This window comes from Haliaeetus albicilla, chromosome 1, assembly GCF_947461875.1.
Source record: "Haliaeetus albicilla chromosome 1, bHalAlb1.1, whole genome shotgun sequence".
NCBI classification, from domain to species: domain Eukaryota; kingdom Metazoa; phylum Chordata; class Aves; order Accipitriformes; family Accipitridae; genus Haliaeetus; species Haliaeetus albicilla.
The window spans coordinates 18,012,395-18,030,824 of record NC_091483.1 but is presented as its reverse complement, the minus strand read 5'-3'; the positions used below and the strand labels follow the sequence as shown (position 1 = coordinate 18,030,824).

The following is an 18,430-nucleotide window of genomic DNA, read 5'->3' as shown; positions in this document are numbered from 1 at the left end:
AACAGCTATTTCTATACTATGAATCATCACACCTTACACTGCCTGCTTGACACTGGAAGTGTGCTACCAGCAGTAACTACACTATTAGGAAGAGTAACAGACCTCCTTTTGTTGAGAAAAGAGGTTAGTAGAAAGAAAACATATTTCAGTGTTGTAAGTGCTTGGTCTGCAATGACATGTAAATCAGTAAAAATGAAATGAAAGTTGTGAATCAGTAGAAATAAAAGGACTGAGAATTTCCATACTGTTTACACTACAAAAATGGAATTATTGCATTTGAAAACTCTTAACAAGCTCTGAAGTAGCCTAAAAATGTATCTGCAAGGGAAAATGAAAACGAGCACTGTCATGGTGTGTTAGTTAAATCTAGTTTACATAGGTAACCCTAAAGTAAAATTGCAACAGTCCAAAGGATCTGGCATAGGGTTAAAGTTCGGAGTAGACATGACAAAGGTTGAAGCTATGAGATGAAAGAGCTTGGGAACAGAAACAGTAATTTTTTGCAGTGGTAGCTTCTGTGGGCACAGGTAGTTCTAGAAAGTTTGCATTCTGCATTATCAAAAAAGGCAAGTGCTGACCCAGTAGGAAGCAGATGTCAACTCCACTTCTGGGAACTGAAACTACTAATTCAATAGCTTCAGTACAAATAAATAACGTGAAGTAATTTGGATAAATAACATATTTTTCAAAACCACACCTATCTTCCCAACAGGCAAAGTATACCACGACTGGAGAGGTGTGATTGCACCAAATCCTGTGAAGGAGTACAGCCAGGCAAGGCAAAAAAGTGTGAAGGGCAAGGAGGTATGTAAAATGACCAAGTATTGGTCAGGAAGGATCAGCTCTGTGTACATTAGAAATTCTTGCATTTTAGTAATGAACTTTGCTTTCTACGTCAGGGATCTATAACATAAACAGTGGTGTTATCAAAACAGGGGAACAAAGTTTATAGTTGGGGCAGTAGCCAAGATTTTAGGTCCAGAAAATTCTCAGCTTACCGGACATCCTTACATTATTATGACTCCTGTTAGTCTAGTACTATGGACAAAGCTTCAATATTGGTGCACTACCATGAGTAGAACTTCCTGAATGTAAGTCTCTTGCATTATGTACATGCATATGACATATTACATACAGACCGTCGTATAAAGAACAGATCCCTGTTTTAAACTAAACCAAACATTGTATCTAGATTGGTGGAATACATAGGCTTTTAAATGCTGATAGTCACTATGTGTTTGATAACACAGGCTAATCTCAAAATTGAAACAAGTTTATCTAGATGTACCTTTTCTTTAAGAAGAGGGACAGGTCAACTGATATTTGATTTGCATCTTTATGTCATGGCTCTCTCATTGTTTCATCAACTTGATTTTTATAACACGCTATCCAGAAATGTAAGCTTTTTTCCCTAAAAAAGCTGAAATTATTTGACATAGCCTCACATAATGTAAGGCAGAAACTGGGTAATTTAAATTACCATACCTTTATCCCAATTTTAACAAATATTTTATGAAAAATCCCAAACACTGCAAAGATTACAGATTCTCATATTCATATAGTTAAAATGAGAGAAAGCTCAGAAAGCAATAAATACATTTAACAAAACTTTACACATTCTGTATACAAGACTTAGAAACTATATGGTTTTGAGGTACAAAGATTAAATGTTAAAAGTAGTTTAAGGTAGCAAGCAGCTGTTGGAGGTAACTTCCGTACTTAGAAGTTTTCTGTTTGACCTTAGAAGTGAATAGATCCTACTATTTAATAAAATTATTTTAAACATATTTTAGCCTTTTGGAAAACACTTATGAAGACTGAAAGGCTTGCAAGAAACAAAAGTAGAAGTTTTCTTTTTTCTTTAAATATTTCTTCTGTTCTTAAAAAGTAGCATCTATCTGTGAATAAAGCAGAATATAAAAGAAGACAGAAGGTTTGGTACCTTAAATTGAGTTGGACAGGATTCTGGATAGTGACAGTTGAAATTCTAGCACCTCTTCAATTGAGAGATATTATCCCTAAAAGCATCTTATAATGATAGTTACTTTCAAATGAGTGTTGTGGTTTAGGCCCAGCTGGCAACTAAACACAATGCTGCCACTCACTCACTCCTTCCCCTCCCCGGTGGGATGGAGAGGAGAATCAGAAGAAAAAGGTAAAAACGCGTGGGTTGAGATAAAGGCGGTTTAACACAAGAAGAGAAGAAATAACAATAATAATAATTAAAAAAAGAAAATGTGAAACAAGTGATGCACAATGCAATTGCTGACCACCCGGAACCCCATGCCCAGCCCATTCCCAAGCTGTGATCCCTCCTTCCCCCCTGGCCAGGTCCCCCAGCTTATATACTCAGCATGATGTCATATGGTATAGAATATCCCCTTGGCTTCCAGCTTCTTGTGAAAATGAACTCTGTCCCAGCCAAACCCAGGACAATGAGTCATCCTCAGATAGATACAGTCAGATAATTGTTCTCTGTATTCTTTGGAAAACACTATGAACCTTGCCTTTGTATAAACAAGAACTTTTCTTTCTGTATTGTAATTCAGTTCTTTTTGTAAATTCTTCTAACAGTCAGTTAATTCACAAAGAGAGTGACTCTGGACTGATAAGGGTATTTTCACCTAATGAATCCAAGACCTTGCTGTAGGCAACTGTGTCATTTAGATATTTATTAAGCACTAGTTTTCAACTAGTTAATTTTTCTTTTGCTCCTACTACTTCCATGGAAAAACAGATCTTGTCTCCTTTGGTGGTCAGAAACCTTCAGTTTTCATCCTAAATTTAGGCATGGCCAGTTTGTATTTACTCTATTTTGTCAACATTGCCATTTGGCTTCACAGGTCTTCTCCCTCCTTGACTTTTTACACTCACTCCTGCCTGAATCAGTTGTGGCCACTGTCAGCCTTTGCCTCTCTGGGCTGAAAAAGGTGAAACTACTTCTTTTTTCCTCTCATATGAGACACTCTTCATTGCTCTAATTGTCCTAACAGCCATTTCTCTGCACTTTAACCAATCGGAATTCACCTTGCTGGAATGCTGAGTGACCACAGTGATACAGAATATAACAACTCACAGAGTAGCATTACGCTTTACCTTGTCTGACATTTCTAGGATCAAATATACTTCTACTCAGCTATGGCTTATTGTCATGCTAGAAATTGGTTAGACATTCAAGTCTTCCTCCTCTACCATTATCTCTAACTAAAAAACTTGCATAGAATTTCTTCTCATTAATCAGTTTATAAACTTGCACTTTCACTGTTCGCTCTGTTTCTACAACTACAGCCTGCAATATTATCCAGTTCTTCTTTTCCTATATGACGCTTTGATCTTCCAGGTTTATTGGTGCTGTACTCCAACTATGTATCTCTTCACTGGTACACTCTTATTCTATGCTGAATACTAATAGAAGTATTATTATGTTCACTAGTGACACAGATTTTGGAGGAAATCCACCAGTAACCTCCTGGTAGCCCATAGTTTCTTGTTTAGATCAGTGCACCACTGGCTCTCCTTTACTCAGCTCCTTATCCACTTACAGATAATGAGAAACCACAGCTAGGAACTAAATCAGAGTTAGAATTAGTTGAATGTAAAAAATTGCACAGCTAATAGATGAATTTTTTTACTGTATTTGAAAAAGGTAAGTTTGAAAGTGTAACTAACTGTGCACCTATGCATACTAAACAACTTATGGTTGTATTTTGAGATTTACTTGTTCTCCATCTTAAACTTTGTATTTTACAAATGGCCTCAGAAATTATCTGCAAATTGGTGACTCATATTGTTTCTGGTTTGAAAACTGTACTAGAAAGTGTGATTGTCTATATTAATGGCATGCCCAAAGATGTCATATTTAGTATCTGCTACAAACTTAGGCTGATGGTGACTAAAAGCAAAATGTAATATTCAGCCTTAAGAGTATTCTAACAATTGGAATGCCTTAGGAATTTATGTTAAGATATTCAAGCTGCAATAAAGGTGTTAACTGAAGAATCCTGTAGATGTATGCAATGACAGTGAAGTAACCCTTGCTAGCTGATGATGTGCAAACCTTTCTGAGGAAGCCTTCCAGAGGAAGAGTGAAAAATCCACAGACTACACTCACATTTAAAAGATAGTATGGAAAAAAAATAGAAAAAAGAGAAATAAAGATCAGATGGGATGGGATGGAGTTAGTGTCCTTGTCCAGCTTTAGATCAAGAATAATGTTCAGATGAAGAAGTATTGCTGAATGCAGTAAATTTTCACCTTTGACAGCATGTAAGAGTCTTGGGGAGTCTAGATAAAACAGGTCACCTCTTGCCTAGAGAGGCATCTGATCATTAAGTCTAAATTAAAATTGCATTTTATATTTATTTGTAGTGTGTTGTTTCTAATCTTGCATCAAAATGCCTGACCTTATTTAATATAGAGTTTCTTGATTATTAAGTTTGCTTGATGTTAAGAATGAGATAAGCATGGAATGTTACTTCCATGGAAGAGTAAAAGGAAGGACTAAGTGTCATGAGCAGACGTTGCTGAGAAACTATGTCCCAGGGTGAGTTTATGGAATTTAGGGAGCTAGAGTATCCCCTGCTACACTGAAAACACTTGTATTAGGAACAGGGGCTGAGTTTACTGTGTAGCACTTATTGAAAAGTGTTTTTTTCAACAAGGACAAGCCAGCATTTCCTCTACAAGGAGCAAATGACTGAGAAATATACCCTGACTTTAGGCAAATCCTGAAGGTCTACAGCTGAAATGTTTCCCCCACCCAGAAATTAGTTTCAATGGCATTTTTGTCAGAATTTCTCAGGCCTAGAATATCTGCTGTGGGGAGGAAAGGAGAAAAACAGAAATTCTAACCCTCTCATGAAACCAAGCATGCAGATGGGGTTTTGGGTAGGCTATGAAAAAGTAAAGTCAAAATAACTTTGCTGATTCATTCAGGGCATTTTATTCAATATAAGTTTCCGGCATCACAAGTAAATGCCTTAGCCACTGTGTAGAATCTCTTGATTTTGTTCTGCAACAAAACAAAACTGAACTTCAGAAATCTTAAAATGTCATGTGAAGTTATGAGTGAGCCTGTAATGAACACATTATCCAAAGACAGGACAGTACTCTTCATTTGCATAGGTAACATAGCTAAACTACCTTCTCGAAAGAGGCTTTGATGGTAGGCCTGTATTGCCAACGCAGTTACATTTTGTTTTCACAACTGAATCTGGGGCACATCCTTTCAATTATTTTCAACATCAATTCAACTTTCTATTTGCAATACCCGTGTTCCTGGTAGGTAAGTTACCATGTAAACCTATGTGCTTGCTTCATGGCATCTTTATTTGATTAAAGCCAGCTACAATGTCTAATCTACCAAGTAGAAAAGCTAACCTGGATTAAAATACAGACAAGAAGTGGTGAAGATGAAGTAGAAAGCATGTCATGCACGAAGACATCTTTGTTACTGAACATTTCATGTGAACGAGAATCACCTTGCAGAGTATTTCCATGTCTGATTGCATTTTCTTTAATGAGAAAAGGCAACAGAGTTCACTGTAGCTTATGAATCTGGATAAAACAGTGAGTGTGCTCAGAAAGTGCCTGTAGCTTTGCTTACATCTACACACAAGGGGTATTGTTGTTTCAGAATGGCTTTCATGTACTCTTTGAAAGATTAACAGAAACAAAAAAGTGAGGGTGGTTCATTAAACTTTAAAATATGCTTAATACAATCTTTCCCCAAAAGACACATGAGGAAGAATAGGTTATAGACAAGGTGTTACGTTATCAGAATGCCACTATTTTGAATTATTGATTTATTTTCTTTGGGAGGAGATAGAATATAGCTGTGGTGTTTCAAGAGCTGAGATAGCTTGGTTTGCTTGCAGTTTGTACTTTAGTAGGATTTTGCACTTGACCTAAAATAGAAGACAGTTATTTAAATCAAAAGCTCTTCCAAAGCTAGCTGTGAATTACCCATTTCTGCATTATGATTCAAGGCTGATAAAGAGTTCTACTGTTTATCATGCAAAGTGGTTTCATGGTTCAAATTCACCAGTTTAGACAGAATATCATAATAATCTGAATTGAACAAAATATGAAACATCCTTTTCCACTCTATCTGATTCACAATAGAATGATCAGCTTCTATTCTTCCCATTGATGAATGGTGCCAGTTTCAGTGTTCCAGCATGCAACTGCAGGTGTTTTTCCTGTGCTACCTTGTGGGCTTGGCGGCAACTCTTTGTAGATGGTCCAAAACAACCTCTTTAATGCACTTTATGTTCATTCTTAATCTTAACCTTTACCGCACTGTCTGTTCTAAAGTAACAACCGTTAAGCTCCTGATGTACTGTGACAACTCTGTGTCATGCCAATCAAAACCACTTCATTGTTTCCTTGTGTTACTTCATCTGTCTGTATTCCTCTGTTGTCTCAATTTTTATTGCAATTGTGAATTATCTGAGATAGTAATTGTTCTATACTTCTTGTATTTAAGCAGTGTCCAGCACTATGGGGCACTGGGAACAAGACTAAGGTCTTGAGTTTCTGTGGTGTGGTACCACTAACTGTAATAGATGAGCTGAATTTTTTCTCTGGTTGCAACCTAGTCACCTCTTCCAGTCTTTCATATGACACCCTTAGTCCAGTTTCTTCTGGGCTGCACTGATCTGTGGTCTTACTGCAAAAGTGTTTTGGTTTTTTTTTAAACTTTGGGACAGAAGTCTTAACAGTCTTTTGAGTCATCAGGGTCCTGCATTTCAGCTTCTTCGCAGAAAGAAATTTCTTTCAGAAATTGCTGGAAATTTTAAAATGATATTTTGAGTAATTTTCCTTGTTGTAGATTAATGTAATTATTATATCCATATATATCCTGTCCTAGTAAGAAAATTTAAGGTATTCACAAATAGATCTTGGGCCCTGTACAAAAGAGGTGGAAGACTAGCAGAGCTAGAATGGAATAAATTAGTTTGCTGCCCCTGATTCTGGAGTAGCTTTCCATGCAGACATTATTCTTAAATAGAAGTTACTTTTATTCCAGAATAATTATTCTGCTCACAAAGCAGCTCCGGCTCTGAGACAAAGCTGAGACTTCTAACACTTTGTAAGTTTATCTCTGAATTCCTGCTGTGCAGATGGCACAGTGGGCTGGGGAGCAGCAGGACTGGGAAGCAATAGAGGAGTTGGCAGGTTGGTGAAGAAGCTAACAGGTGGCTTGTGAAGTGGAAGCAAGGTCTTCATTGCAGGCCACCCTTGTCTCAGGCAGAATAAAATTTTGAATTCAAAGGGGGGAGGTAGCCTCACATGAAAGCATGTGCAACCTACTGGACCACACGCTGGAGACTTGAAAGGTAGTTTGGGAAGTAAAGGAAAAGAACTGTGAACTTTTGGATGACCCTAGGTAAAAATTGGAAATCTAGAGGGAGGAATGGCTGTTCGAAGGGTAGCTACGCACTGAGATGGTGGATCAGTGCAAATACAGGGCTGTTGAAGAAAAATACTCTATGAGGTCTTCAGATGAGGTAGTTTGTTTTTATTTTTATTTTTTCTCTCAGCAACCTTATCAGAGTACAGATTGCTGTAACAGCCAATTAAATTCCTTTTGCAAGTAGGAAGCAGGAGAATGAACTCAATTGGCAAGTGGCTCTCAGAGTGTGAAGTGGGAACAGCTCATTCCGAGTCAAACACATGCTTCACTGCACTGTTTTGTATGGAAGATTCTGAGAAGATAAAGCCATTTGACTCCTTTGTTATAGCAGTGTATCAAATAGCCTGGCGAGTGCAAATTGTAAAGAACCTTTGCGTGTATTTCTCACCTCCCACTTTTCAGGGGTTGATGATACGATTTTCCTTACTGTTAAGAGGGAGCATACTTCAAGCTATGTGGTCAACTTACTTTAAGGAAGTAAGGTAAAATATACCTTACTTAAGAAAGAATACTTAATACTTAAGAAAGTAAGGTGAAAAATAGTTTTCACTCAGCTGTATTAAGCCTTACGGGTAGCATTCTGCTGATCAAGGGTTTATCTCCTCAAAATGTTCATTTTTTAAATGAACAATACTTGTAAGTGTTTGAAACTTGATTGATGAATATCAGAGATATTCAGAGGTCTGGTCCTGGCACATAATGTTCACATACACAGTAGGATTTTAGTTTCTTTCGTCAGCTCATAATCAGAATCACCTACTGATAAGCACAGCTGGAGGAGCCAAGAGTCCCTTGGACAATGTCTTGAGTATTTCCATGGGGAAATTTTGTGTTAATTACTAAGATACATTGGAAGTAACTTAGAAAGTTATCGAGTATCCATCTTGCTCTGAATTCATACATTTATACCCAGACATGTGCAAAGTCACTTACTGTAGTGTTGGATCTGTGCCCAGAAATTCATTTTTGGAGAATGACTCTTGAGGTTTTATGCAGATAGTATGCTTATTGCACCTCTATGTCCACTCTTTTCTCATGTTTTCTCTCAGACAGCTGGTGTTAACATCCAGACTGCATTAAAATAACTAGTCACATCTTGATTGCACAAGAAGTGTAATTTAATCTTCATATTAAATCATAAATGGTCACTTTATTAGGCATTGGCTTAGCTTTAGACCACATGAACTAAAATGTAGATTGCCTTTCAGCATATACCTTACATGCCTGACAGGGTTTCCAAATGGATGAATGGGATTGATAAGATGATAGGCTTTAGACACTCTTGTTCTGGGAGGAGCAACTTCAGGACTCACATCCCTACATCAAAACCAGAAGCGAAGACCAAAATATAGCAAGCTAGTATAAAAGCCAACCAAACTGGACAAGACTACTCGGTGGTGACACAGAACTTAATTAATAAATTACCGAATAACTATACATGTATGTTATGGGTTTGTGTGGTAGGTTTTTTTGGTTGCGGGGAAGGGGCTGCGGGGGTGGCTCCTGTGAGAAGCTGCTAGAAGCTTCCCCGGCTCCAAGTCGGACCCACCTCTGGCCCAGGCTGACCCAAACAGTGATGGTGGTAGCACCTCTGGGAGAACAGATTTAAGAAGGGGAACCTGCAGGGGGGAGGAGACTGGAATGTGAGAGGAACCCCTCTGCAGATGCAGGTCAGTGCAGAAGGAGGGGAGGAGGTGTGCCAGAGGAGGGGATGCCCCTGCAGCCCGTGGTGAGACGGCAGGCTGTGCCCCCCCAGCCCATGGAGGGGAGTGGGGGAGCAGATGCCCACCTGCAGCCCGGGGAGGACCCCACAGTGGAGCAGGGGGATGCCCCCGAAGATGGCCATGACTCCATGGGAAAGGCTGTGCTGGAGCAGACTGTGACTGAAGATTGGCCCACGGAAAGGACTTTACGTTGGAGAAGTTCGTGAAGGACTGCAGCCCTTGGGAGGGACCCCACGGTGGAGCAGGGGACGAGTGAGGAGTCCTCCTCCTGAGGAGGAAGGAGCAGCAGAGACAAGGTGTGGGGAGCTGACCCCAACCCCATCCCCCGTTCCCCTGCACCGCCAGGGGGAGGAGATGGAGAGAACCGGGAGTGGGGTTGAGCTGGGAAGGAGGGAGGGGTGGGGGGAAAGTGTTCTAAGGTTTGGTTTTTACTTTCTAATATCCTTGTTTTGTTTTGATTTGTACTAAATTAAATTGATTTTGTTTTTTCCCCAAGTTGAGCCTGTCTTTTACCCATGACCATAAGTGGTGAGTGATCCCTCCCAGTCCTTATCTCGACCCACGAGCCTTTCTTTATATTTTCTCCTCATCCCACTGTGGCCGGCGGGGAGGAGTGAGCGAGTGGCTCCATAGTGCTTTGTTACCGGCTAGGTTTAAACCACAACAACCTATAAAATGAGGTACTAAGACTATTCCTGAGCATGTGCATGCATTTTAGCTCTGCCACCAGATAACAGTTAATTGCACTGGTGGCTGATGATCCTAAAATATACAAGGATGTGCAGAGCCAGGTCTTCTATTTGCAATAGTGATTGCCTGAAGTGCATTAGCAGCCTCCTAAGAGGAATGTTTTTCTCTAACAGTTGGGTAACTCATATCTCACTGCTTGAAATCTGCAATACAAGTCAGCACACTGACTTACAGCTTTTAAAAACTGCATTCTTTGATTAAAAAATGGTAATCAGTGTCTAGCATTCAGGATCTCTGGGTAGACTTGCTAAATAAAATGCTTGAAAGAGTGGTTTAATTGTACTTAATGCATTGCTGACATTAATCTAGCATGTACCACATCTGATTTGTCAAACTAAGTCATGTTTTGTTATTTGTTCATCAAAACATTCTGGTAATTGAAAAAGTAATGAAAACATTTGATGGAGGGAATTGCTCTATAACGTACACCTGAATGAGCTCTGAATTTGGCATTTTCACACAGGCAGGAACTTGGGACCGTTGTTGTTAGTTGTCTGAAATTGCTAACCAAAGGGAGTACAAAACACAGTAGGAAGTTGGGTATGGAAAGGAAAAGAACTTAGGGCTTAACAGAAAATGTCACCATGTCTGTGTACCTCGAGGCAGGTAGCAGTGTGGAGAGATGCTACAGTCAGGAATTAGTGACAGAAGCCAAGCACATCAGGTCAAAAGAAGAATCAGTGGAAGTGTTGGGAGAACAGCATGGCTGGGAGCTGGGCTGAAGTATCAGAAAGTCCATTGAACACAATAGGGTCTAATGTAGCAGATAATAAGCAAGACTAGTGTGCAGTTGAATACGAGACACTGGTTTGAGTAAATGAGACTGGGGAGCAGGATCTGAAGCATAAGGTAGCCAAAAATATGTGGAAACATGCAACCAATAGGACTTACTTTTTCATGAAGTGGATAAGAGCAAATCACCTATCAGGCATGCAGTCTTTCCTTCAGCTGATTGAATGTGTCAGGTCCTTCACTGACAGGAAGACTCCTGAGGCTAGCTGTGGCACTGATAATCTAATTGGAATTTACTAAGAATATCAAAATACCAGTGTAGCTGGCTGTTGATCAGGGCAGAGTTCTTACTACATCCATGTCTTAAATACTACATGCCAGTCATACTGTTCTAAAAAAGAAAAGGAATCTAGGAGGTAGTGTATGGGATTGCCAGAGGTGTGAAATAGTTTCTGTCATAAAACAGACTAAATAAACTGGGGATTGCCAGGTGGGAAAATGTTTCATGCTGTATTTACTGATAATGGATATCATATACTATTTTACCATCTGTAGATTCAGTATCATAAAATCTAGGCGATAGGTAACGGATCAGGAATAAAATCTTGACAGTAGAAGAAAGGCTAATAAAGAATAGTATATATTTATTTCCTACCTCAAGAACTAGAGGGGCCTGATGAAATCATCAGGTAGCAATTTAGAGCAAAAATACAAAAATCTTTTTCATATAATGCATAACTGAATTGTGGATCTGGCAGCCACAGGTGTTGCAAAGTCTGAAAATAGAAAAGGGATCAAAAAGGGGGATTAGACAATTTGATGTCTGATTGGTTATTCAGTGGCTATTAAACACAATGGTATATATGCTGCCTTTAGCTCAGTCACTAAGCTGCTGATAATCAGAAGTCTAGAGTGGCGACTAATCATCCTTGAAAGTGTCATGTTTCTTATGTCTGCCTATACTGTTTTATTGGCCATTGTTAGGAAGAGCATATTGGGATGGGTGGAATTTTGGTGAGATGTCAGATATCCGTTCTTTAAGATGCTTTGTTTATCGCTGCATTTCAGGAACACAGGAATTAAAATGACAAGGACATCTGAGGGAGTTACAGTTACCTGCTTCAGTTATATACTGGGTTATTCTTTTTTTTTTTTTCTTTTATCCAAGTTTTTTACAGATGATGTATCCTTTTTAAGAGCTAGGCAGATCAGAAATGCGTCACAACAAAAGCCAAACACCATGATCTATGCAAGTTATAGCAAATGTTTGTGGGTTTTGTGTTTTCATAATTCATTAGATGAAAACACTGTTAGAATTATAAGGTAGCAGGACAGAGATAGTCATTGAGGAGATGGAAAGGAGAAAGCAATTATTTCCCCTTTATGAACCTGTACGTCTGGGCTTAAAGCAAAGTATTGCTAGGTTCATCCCTAACATTTGCTGTTACTAATTAGGTTGGGTTTATTTCTTTAAACTTTTTAGTTTTGCTCAGTAAAGCTGTAAGTCCTGTCTAAATTTAGAACCTTTTAAAGTATATGTACAGTTCTTGACATGTATGGCAGTTATGAGCTGAGCTGTCTTAGATTTTACCTATCTAATTCACTAGGTCTTTCTTCTGTCTTTGCAGATTACAGTAGACTTCCAAGCCAAGAAAAAGAAGAGCATCAAGTGCTAAGTCAGAAAGGAGGAATATAAGTTGCTTTTTTCCAATTCATCTTTTGTAAAAATGATAACAGATTAAACTGATGTACTTATTTTCAAACTTATTTTTCAAAGTTTTTCATTTGGAAATTAATATTGAAAACTGACAAAGGCATTAGAAAGCATGAATAGGTCTTAGTCATACATTTACGATATTTCCAAGTAGAATCCATAGATTCTCAATGTCATTAAGTTGCAAAACCTCAGAATGGTGATTCTGGGTTCTTCTGTGTGATGAACAAGATCTGTTTGTTTGATGTATATATTAATCTTCCATTAACATCACTGCAGCCTCAGGAAACTAGGAAAATTTTAGTATCAGGCCCTGTGACCAGCTAAATTGGGCCCACTGAGGTTGAAAACGGTGTCTTCAACTGAAAGTGAAAGCTTTGTTGTGCCTGTCCTTATGGCTTGTCTTTATGCCTCCATGTTGTTTTACTGTCATATTTTGTCTTCTGTGTACATCCTGAGTGAATAATTTGGGATGTATTTTTGAGTTTAAACAGTGTTTCATCACCTTAATTTATGTCTGCATGAATTGTAATACGCTGGTCATCAAAATTCTACTCAGCCATACATTGATTATGTATATGCATATCTTCAGATTTTATTTGTAAAGTGATAATTTCTGGATTGAGAACATACTGACACTTATGAGTAATCACTGGGCTCCAGTTCAGCACTCCATCTGTATTCAGCAAAACACTTAAGCTTCATTTTAACTTTAGCTCAGGTAAGCATGCAATTGCCTCCATCCAAATTCAGAATAGCGTTTTAAGTATGTGCCTAACTTTAGGCATATCCTTAAATCCTACTAAAGCTAAAATCAAACACATCCTTAAGTGTCTTCATGAATATGGATAACTACTGAATGTGGTTTGATGAAATGAACTCTGTTGGCCATTAAATAACAAGAAAAGCCTGGCCATGATTTCATTAATGTCCTACAGGCAGCGAAAATATAACAGAGAAATAAAACAATCTATTTGTGTCTTGAAATTCTAAAAGCTAAGCTGTGTACTGCTGAAGATAAAGTATTTCATAAACTGTGGGGGGTCTTTCTATCCCTTAAAGAAGACTGTATCAGTAGGAAATCAAGACTTCATTCTCAGTGTTTCATTAAGTTCAGAATGTTCAATAAAATTCCGTTTCATTCTTTAAACAAGACATTTCAGATAATGTATCTAAATCTGTTTAAAATCACGAATGATAACGAGAGTGCAACTGGTCACAGAAACTAATAAAGAAAATGAGTAAACTGTATACAGGTGGTAAGGATGTTGCAGCTTTTAGCACGTTTTCTATGATTTTGTTTTATTTTCAATGCTAAAGTGTTCTTTGAATGCTAAACCATTCTTTGTTTCAGTCCATTTTCACTTTTGCTGCTTCAATTTCTACAATCTTTCTGCACTATTTATGTGAAAAGCTCTTTGCATTTTTTATTTCAGATCCTCTCCTATTGCAGTTCATGAAGTCTTTCAACAGTAGGCTGTTAATTCTTTGCAGATTAATATGATTTCAGTGATAATCCTTTCATTTGTTGAATTTTTAAGACATATAATCATTAAAGAAAGTGCTTGACAGATTTTCCATTAAAGTAGTACAAAGCAGGTGGTATGTCTTTAATGTATGTTGGTAGCACTTTATGTTGTTCATTTATAAAATTAAATTTGCAGATGAAGCAAATAAGTCTAGGGTTAGTTATTGGTCTTTTCCTTTGGTATTATAGTTCAAATCCAGTCAAGGAAAAAAAAAATATATTCAAGGGTTTGCAGACAAACCAGGGTTAGAATATCTGTTTGAATACTCTTTTTGCAACTCCATTGCTACTTTTCATCTGGAGTAAGGGTCAGTTTGGGTTCTGTCCTGATACTGTAAAGCATCAAGTTAAGCATGTAGAGAAAAAGCAGGTTATAATTTAATACATGAGATTTGCCTTCAGGTAGGCCATAGGATGTAAACGGTATACAGGAGTTATTCCAGCTCTCTGTACAAGGCTAATGCTTGTCTTCATTGAAGTTAAACATATGACTGAAATACTCTTCCCCAGATGAAACTGAAGTCTATAATTATCTCGCAATAATGGCACAGATAAATCTCTTGCCATTAGGGTTTTTGGTTTGCTGTTGATTCCCAGCTCACTGCCCATGACTGTCCTTTTCATCCAAATTCTTTACCCTCTTTTCTATCTTCTTTTTCCTCTGATATTTCCCATATTAAATTATTTCTCATTTTCCTGTTCTTTTATGCGCACTGATGAAACAATAGACAGGAAAAGAAGGCACAGGTATTAAAATACAATGATACTTAGTATTCTTGTAAGCCACATTATAGTTAAGATCTCAGAAGCAATGCTTCAAAATTAATATACAAACAGCAGAATTGCTTTTTAGCTTTTTAGAGATCTGAAAAACATACAAAGTTTATTTACTCTGTTTAAACAAATAGGTAGTAAGTGTGGCCTATCATAGTAGGCTGAATTTTTGCTTTTTTATACCGAAAACTCGTAGATACTTTAGGCAGAAGGGAAAGGGAGCAGACACCACAACTCTTTAAGAAAATCAGGTCCTGAACTTGGCAAACCTTTAGCTGGTTTTGTCACATATTTGCAGCTTTAAAATGATTTGGCCTTTGCAACAGCCAAAATAAGTGTCCTTTAATCACTTCCAACCTATTAACAGATGGGCAAACAGCTTTTATAAATGGGGTATACAAAATACTCCAATATCAGCCAAAACTAATTAGTAGCATTATCTGAACTGAAATTTGTAAGTGATGGAATATATATTAATGCAGATAAACTGTTTGATAGAAATTCCTTTTCAAACATCATGCTTGGTATTTGTTCTGCTCTAGTATGTTCTAAACACTTATTAAAAAAAACCCAACACTCTTTTTTCCTGTTTAGCTATTTTCTTCTATTAAAATAACAAATTTGCCTGTAAAAGTTATCATTAGACGTACTGTAACTGAAAGTACATTAAGCAAGAGGTTGTTTAGTATGCATTTTTTGTGGCATATAAGAGAAAGAGCAGTGTAACTTGAACACAACCTTAAAATAAATTAATCATTAAGAACAGCACAAAATACTGATATAAGATATTATTTATACAGCAGTTCCAGCATATTAAGTATTTCTTTACACAACACTATTAATCAGAATATGTAAATTGCATAAAATTAAATTGTGAGATTATGAAAAAATTACCCCATGTATAATTCAGTAGGAAGAGCCATTCAGTGCATTGCCATCAGATCTGCAGCTTGAATTTGATTTTACAAAGACATCTGTAGTGCAGACAGCTGCTGTACCTAAGTGAGGATTTGATTGTACACTTGATCTTTCAAACAGCCACTTGTCCATATCTTTCATATAATTTTTATTATCATGTAGCTAAAAAAGAGTGTAATGGTTACAAAATCAGAATTGTTTTCAAATATGTTTTCATCTAAAAAAAAAAATAAAAATTTGTTGGTTTTAGGAAGACTTTCTCTCCTTCCAGCCAAGTGCCCTGCTTTCCCAACATAACCTACCTCTACCTCAACTTACACAGTGATTTGAGGATCTTGCTTGAAAAGACAAACTATATCTAGAATTTGAAATAAATCTGAAAACAATGTTAAGAAAACATTTCAAACTTTTTTGCCTGTAAGATAGCACAATGGGACCTGCCCTCCCAACATAGATAATTGTCTCTGATAAACTTTTTCTCAAAATTTGGAAAATGATCTATAGAAATACTGTGTATGTTCCGTATACCCATGTATCTAACAAGTCAGGTAGTTCCCTTCCTGTCCATCTGGCATAATGTTGTTCCTTGGTCTTTGAAGACAGTAGATTTGATCAGTCCGGAGATGTGGCCCTTGGATATCCTTATGCTTGACACATTCTCATATTTCAGAGTAGATAGGCATCACCTGCAAACCGGCTAGACCTGTCTAGAAACACTTGTGGTGATGAGTCCACTCAGGGTATTCCCCGTGCAACCTATGAAAGTACAATTCCTTTGAAACCCTACAAGCAAATTAAAAAGCTGTTGTTCTCTGATAGAATCTTTGGGGTAAATAATAAATGCACAGCCTCTGCTGCTATAGAGCTGAATTAAGCTGGTAGAGGGTTCAATTCTTTGTTCAGTGGAAAAGGTTAGAGGATGTATCAGATTATGAGTGAGTGGTGAAATTGTGGTCCCATACTGTGAGGTTATATGAAATACCTGGAAGACTTTTTAGCCAGTAGAGAGATCAAGATTGATGGAACAGATTTGTCTTTGTGGCATAGAGTGGAATGATGAATAAGTGCAAATGATATTTTTTAATTATAAGAAGATGGTCTGATGAGAAATCCTGAAGGCTCTTGGCTAGAGGGAGAAAGTGCTACAGAATACCAGAAAATAACCAGTTTGAAATTCATCATCTAAGTTATTTTGTTTAACCCCCCCCAATATATTACAACCTCAAAACCCAAAACCAACCAACCAAAAAAACCCCAGCAAAAGACAAGATTTTGAGAAATAGTCAGATCTCAATTTCTCAAGCATTTTATCTGACTAGCACCTTGCTTAATTAAGATCAGGCATCAAAAACCATTTTCCTCTCAATTCAATGATATTTCAAGCAGATTGGTTTAGTCTTGGCACAATCTGGATGTGGTAAATAAAATTACAACTGACTTTGCAGCACACAGCTACTTATGACCTTAACTATAAAATTACTATTTCTGTTCACAATTGTACCTTCAGAAAAAAAGAAAGTTCTAAATGTGGTCGATGAAAAATCCTCAGCTATGTTTTGGTTTACATTTCTGCCAGTTACACTGATTGAATTGCAAAATCTAGCATTTTGATTATTCATCATATATATTTTGATTGTTTCCTCAGTTGGGACACAGTCAAGTGATCACACAGGAGGACTGTAGAGATGAAACTTTGGAGAGTTCCTTTCTACTCATTCTGTATTAAGACAAAGTTGAGAGCTTTCAGGGTTTTAAAATTGCTTTTAGTAATTTAACTGTAGCAAATACACGTACAATTCAGGTTATTGAGTATCTTGGCTTTTCTGGTGTTTCTGCTATCTTGTTTTGACAGGAAAATATCCAATACAGCATTTCATGGTGTGTTCTTATGAAAAGGATTGGTTGCAATAAATTTCCAAGTTCTTTTAAAATCTTCTTTTTTTGGGTGGGGGAAATTTCCTGACAACTTTAATGAATACACATTAATGAAATCCATGGATGTTAGCATTCAGATGGAAGAGACACTTAAAGGTTTCAATGTGTCTATCTGCTATAGTTTGTATTATCAGTTCAATTGTAAGAGCTGGTAGGTAAGTTATTTTTTTAGTTTTATTCAAAATTTTTTTTTTGAAATAGTGTATTTTCACACAACATATGACTTTTTGTGTTCTCCATCTTGTAAAAACTGTACAGTTGAATAGGAATTCAAAATGTTAACAATGTTGAAAATAATAACTTAATCCTTATAGTTTACAAAGCCATGGGCATTGTGCAAATCTACGCAGCTGCAGCAGAACAGTTGGCAAGCAGATTTGGATGCTAATTCTGTAATTGTAGATGGTAAATGACCAACAGTTTCTTTTCAATCCTTTCAAGCTATTCATGTAAATAAAGGGATTCTACATGATTCTATAATTTTTTAGGTGCACATTACAATTTGTTTTCTAGAACTTTGATTCATATTTCAAGCATTTGTCAACTGAACTGAAAAACAAATCTTCTGTACCTTAATTTCTAGTGACAAATGCCTTGACCTTCAAACTCAGAAGAAAAATGTAACTCACCTTTGAGTCTTCTCGTGGTAGTAGAAAGCATCCTAGCAGTAGAGAAGTACTTAAAGCAGTCTTTTGCATTCAAAGAGATGTGAGAGGGTAGCTTGAACACAGGGCATTCAAGAGAGTAAAGATTAAGATAATGTCTCGATTGTTTAATCCATGTACCGCATATTCTAGTAGTGTAAGAATTCTTGATTGTTACTATTTTGCTATGAAAAAACCCCCATGCTCAGCTAGTTTGTCTGTCATGGCTGTTCTGCACCTTCAAGGTTAAGGAGAATTCAGTGATAGTGAATGCTCTGCTGGGACCCATTTCCA

At 37.3% G+C, this 18,430-nt stretch overlaps 1 protein-coding gene across 1 annotated transcript in view; it reads left to right on the top strand.

The window, feature by feature from the left end:
• LOC138684986 (uncharacterized) overlaps positions 1-12,730 on the top strand; it is a 57,820-nt gene extending 45,090 nt beyond the window's left edge. Inside the window, exons 6-7 of the mRNA XM_069780512.1 lie at positions 713-804; positions 12,252-12,730. Of these exons, the coding sequence (XP_069636613.1) occupies positions 713-804; positions 12,252-12,299 (140 nt within the window). The 3' untranslated portion in view covers positions 12,300-12,730. The remainder of the gene's footprint in view (positions 1-712; positions 805-12,251) is intronic.
• Positions 12,731-18,430: the final 5,700 nt, after the last annotated feature.